The 4,334-nt window shown below is 44.0% G+C and overlaps 1 protein-coding gene across 1 annotated transcript; it reads left to right on the forward strand.

The window, feature by feature from the left end:
* Positions 1-746: 746 nt before the first annotated feature.
* LOC143880683 (uncharacterized) lies at positions 747-2,958 on the forward strand. The gene is made up of 2 exons (XM_077383654.1): positions 747-2,345; positions 2,458-2,958. The coding sequence occupies exons 1-2, from the start codon at positions 747-749 to the stop codon at positions 2,956-2,958; spliced, it is 2,100 nt and encodes a 699-aa protein (XP_077239769.1).
* The last annotated feature ends 1,376 nt before the right edge of the window (positions 2,959-4,334 follow it).

Genomic DNA, 4,334 nt, shown 5'->3' on the forward strand with positions numbered 1-4,334 from the left:
AACTACAGTTTGACTATTGATCAATGGAATAGTATTCATGATTTTCTCTTATCTTTATTGGTACATAATACTTTATCTCAATTGTTATCGTTTTAATTTAGTATGTTAATTTCCAGCACAGGATTCTAAAATCAAGCAAAGATCGCTCCCTCAAGTGTCAGTCAACCCGCGTGGTCTAGACAGTCAACGAAGTCTAGACTCATTCGTCAATTTGAACCGCTAACCTTACCTGAGCAACCTGCACCCTCTTTATCTGAGTTATCTGAATCCTCAGAATCTGTCCAAATGGCTCAACCCACTGATGCGCTAGCTAAAATTCAAGAGATGATGATGAATCTTACCCGAGATATGGCCTTTGTGCAAGAAGAGATGGCTCAAATGAAAGCTCGGTCTAATGAAAAGGTCTCTACTTCTAGAGCACCTGCAGTTCAACCCCCTCCTGTCATACCTGCAAATCCGAACCCTGCAAACTTGAACCGTCCTTTTATCCCACCAGTAGGTGTCGACCTGGAAGAAGAGCAGTGCGCTGAAGAATATTGCATTCCAGATATGGCCCGGTATAATAAGGAGAAGCAGGTAGCTGATCAATTGGAGAAACTGACAAAAGACATGGAAAGCTTGAAACATCAAGGCCCAAAGCAATTCGTTATATCCGAGCTGATAAAGTCTCCTGGGGTCACCTTGCCTCCTAAATTCAAACCCCTGATTATGACAAATATGATGGGACTGTGTGTCCCCGGAATCATATGAGGTGGTTTATTGAGCTGTCACAGCAGTATGGGCTAGATCCTGAGCAAATGGCCAGGGTCTTTCCAATGTCTCTTACTGGGGTTGCGAAGAAGTGGTTTCTGCGTCGGAAACCCAAAGAGGTGAAGACCTTACAAAGTATCTCCAACAAATTTGTAGAGCAGTTTTCAATGGAGGAAAGAATAGAGGTTACCAAGAGAGACCTCAAGCAGTTAAAGCAAGGTCCGCTGGAGACCTTTACATTTTTTATCCATCGTTGGCGTCGAAAGTCTGCACAATTGAGTGAGAGGCTATCAAAAGAAGATCAGATCAAGCTGGTAATTAAGAGTTTGTCACCGCAGTATTTCCATTTCATGTCTCCTCAGCATTACACCGACTTTGACCATCTGATTAAGACTGGGACGAGGACTGAGGATGCAATAGCTAAGGGTTTGAGGGCCAGACTTCCATCGGACATCAGAGAAGGAAAGAGACTTGTGGTCGTACAGAAAGAAGTAGACCAGGTGAACTATGTTCGCCCAGCGGCCAGGACTGTAACGGAAGTGGCAAAGCCAGCGCTAGCACCAGTAGAGGAGAAACCTCAGAGGCACTTTGATCCACTCCCGTATCCTTTACCTATGATTCTGAAAAGGCTGATAAGGGATAAGAAAATTAGACTACCTGAAATCAGGCCAGTACCCAACCCGCTGCCCCCATACTGGAGATTAGACCAGTATTGTGAGTACCACAGAAATTCGGGTCACCTCACTGAAAGATGTTTGGCTTTAAAGCATGCGCTCCAGACTATGTTAGAGAAGGGAAAGCTTGAGGTGGAAAGGCCCAATGTAACTCAAAATCCACTTCCTAATCATCGTGCTATTCCTCCTCCTGCGACGAATGCCATTTTTGTCAAGGAGCCAGTTCTTGATCCATCCCCTCTCATTTGTGTAATCACTCCTTATGAACCTTATATCATAAGGTTTGACCCTGAGGAGATCGAAGAGATGGAAAGAGAAGGGTCTTATGCCCTCTGGATGGATAGTACCGGTTTGACAGAGGCATCCTCTCGACCATATGTCCTTCGATGCGAGGATGTTGAGGCAGAAAAAGAAACTCCTTATGTTCTAAGGATTGATGATTTTGAAGAAGAAGAGGTAAATGAAGCCCCGTATGTTTTGAGAATGGATGCAAATGATTTGCTTCTATTAGAAGATCAGTGTGACAAGCTTCGTCATGTTACAAAGGGTGGCCGTGTGTTCAAGCCCACAGAGTTGAGAGCAGAAAACCCTACAGAAGCAGTAAGAGCAGCGGAGAATCCAGGGCAGAATAGGCCGAGTGCAGATGAGGAAGAAGATAACCTGTTGATGCAGTTGAAGAAGACTCAACCAAATGTTTCCATTTGGGGTCTACTTATGTCTTCGTCAAAGCACATGAAGGTTATACTCAGAGAGTTGAATGCTGCTCAAGTGTCAACTGAGATTACACCCGATGAATTGGTAAGCCTAGTCGCTGTGGCTAGGACTTCCAAGGCAGTATCTTTCACAGACGATGATTTACCTCCCGAACGAAGAGATCACACCCGTTCACTTAAAATCAGTATAATCTGTAACAAGAGGAGGGTACCCGAAGTACTAGTCGACAACGGGTCTGCTCTGAATATCTGCCCACTGAGTACTGCCGCGACTTTGGGCTTTGGGCTTTGGGCCTGAAGATTTTATTCCTTCAGAGCAGGGTATATTAGCATATGATGGCACCTGGCGAGATGTCATCGGAACCCTGGCCCTTGAAATCCAGATAGGGGGAGAAGACTTTGGCATAGAATTCCAAGTATTGAACATTAAAGCTTCTTTCCTGCTGTTATTGGGTCGACCTTGGTTGCATAAGATATCAGTTATCCCCTCTACCCTTCATCAGAAGTTGAAGTTTATTCATAACAACGGGGTAGTGACTGTAAAGGGTGACCCGGATTTAGAGATTGCGCAGATTTCACAAGAGCCTATAGCTGGGAAGGCAGACGATGTCAGTTTGACAGGTTTTTCATTGGAGGTGTCGGTCATATTCATGGCGGAGGCCATTGGCGAAGAAGTTTTCTTCTTGACTAGTACCAACTCGAATGTAGTCAGGATGATTCGTAAACAAGGTTATATTTCAGGCGCAGGGCTGGGCAAATATCACCAAGGCCTTACCGAGTGGCTTGTGTTTAGAACTTTCAATGGTCTCTTTGGCCTATGATATGAGCCGATCGAGCAGGAGGTCAAGGAAATGAAGAGATACATGCTGAAATGGGCCGAGTGCCGCCGCCGGGGACTAGAATTGCCTATGGGACCAATCAGTCTGATCAAAAACGACGTTTTCAGAAAAGAGGAGGCAGATTTTCCATTTTGTGGGTTTGTTGAACCATGGACCGATGATGTGACAGGACAGGGGCTTCCAGGCTTTGAAATTTTCTTTGACCTAGAATTAGCAGAAGAGCCAGTGAGTGCGCAGATTACTGAGGTAGCACCGGAAACTGATTGGGCCGATATTTTAGAGCCAGGCTGTTTGAATGGCATGTTTCAAACTGAAGATCCAGTGGTAGCAATGGTTAGAGTGAGACCGAAGCGTCAGCAGATTGCGTGATTAGCCGTGAAACCGAAGCATCAGTGGTAGCAGTGATTGGCAGGGATGCATTCATTCTGAACCCCGCAGATTTAATCACCCCAGCTGAGGGACCCCTGACCAACTAGACCTCCCAGGTTTTACCTCAAGTAGTCTTTCAGTATAGTCATGTTTCCTCAAAAGAGTCAGTGGTCTCTGAGCATACATCTCCTTCCGAGTCTGATATTGAGTTTGTTTATTCTAATGATTCTTTTGATGCAGGTACTGTGGAAGTTGGATCTGGTTCTGGAGTCAGTGACGAGTCTCTTTCCAATAAAGTCGAGTCCAAGAATACTTTAAATGATGAGTTTGATTCTTCAACTGCACATATGCCAGAGTTGGCTGAGTCCGATATTGAGTTGTCTGTTGAGTCTATGAATACATCATTAGAGTCCAATACAATGCCTGTGTGGGCTATTCCATTCTTGATGTAATCACTTCTATGAATGAAATGAAAGACTCTTTTACGTATGTTCCTGTTTCTGTTTCTCTTGTTTCCATTTCAAGTACTGAATCTGCTCTTAAAACTGATAACATTAATAATGATAATCAAGATTCCCCCTCTGATGAGGATGCCGACGAAACTCCCCTTGAAATCAAACATATGATTCAACAAAAAGAGAGTCGCCGAGCGAGACCACTCGAAGAGGAAATTGAAACAGTAAATATAGGTGACGAAACCTTAATTTGGGAAATACGAATTGGCAAAACTTTATCTCCCGAGGAGCGTGAGGAATTAATCACTTTACTTAGGGAGTTCAAGGAAGTTTTTACTTGGTCTTATGATGACATGCCAGGATTGAGCGAAGACATTGTCTAGCATCGATTACCTCTAATCCCTGAAGTAAAACCGAAGAAGCAAAAACTCGGGAAACTCAAAACAGAATGGGAGTTAAAATTTCATGACGAAGTTAAAAAGCTACTGGAAGTAAAATTCATTCAAGTTGTTGAATATCCAGAATGGCTAGCGA

The sequence above is a fragment of the Tasmannia lanceolata genome, unplaced genomic scaffold (assembly GCF_043159265.1).
Source record: "Tasmannia lanceolata isolate RefF3 unplaced genomic scaffold, GAP_Taslan_0.1 ptg000007l, whole genome shotgun sequence".
Lineage (NCBI taxonomy): Eukaryota > Viridiplantae > Streptophyta > Magnoliopsida > Canellales > Winteraceae > Tasmannia > Tasmannia lanceolata.

What these genes read in the sequence shown, in the direction of transcription:
- LOC143880683 (XM_077383654.1), top strand. Translation starts at nt 747, where the DNA reads ATGAGGTGGTTTATTGAGCTGTCACAGCAGTATGGGCTAGATCCTGAG. An exon ending in TAATCTGTAACAAGAGGAGG is followed by an intron (nt 2,346 to 2,457) that starts GTACCCGAAGTA and finishes CCTTCAGAGCAG; the next exon opens with GGTATATTAGCATATGATGG.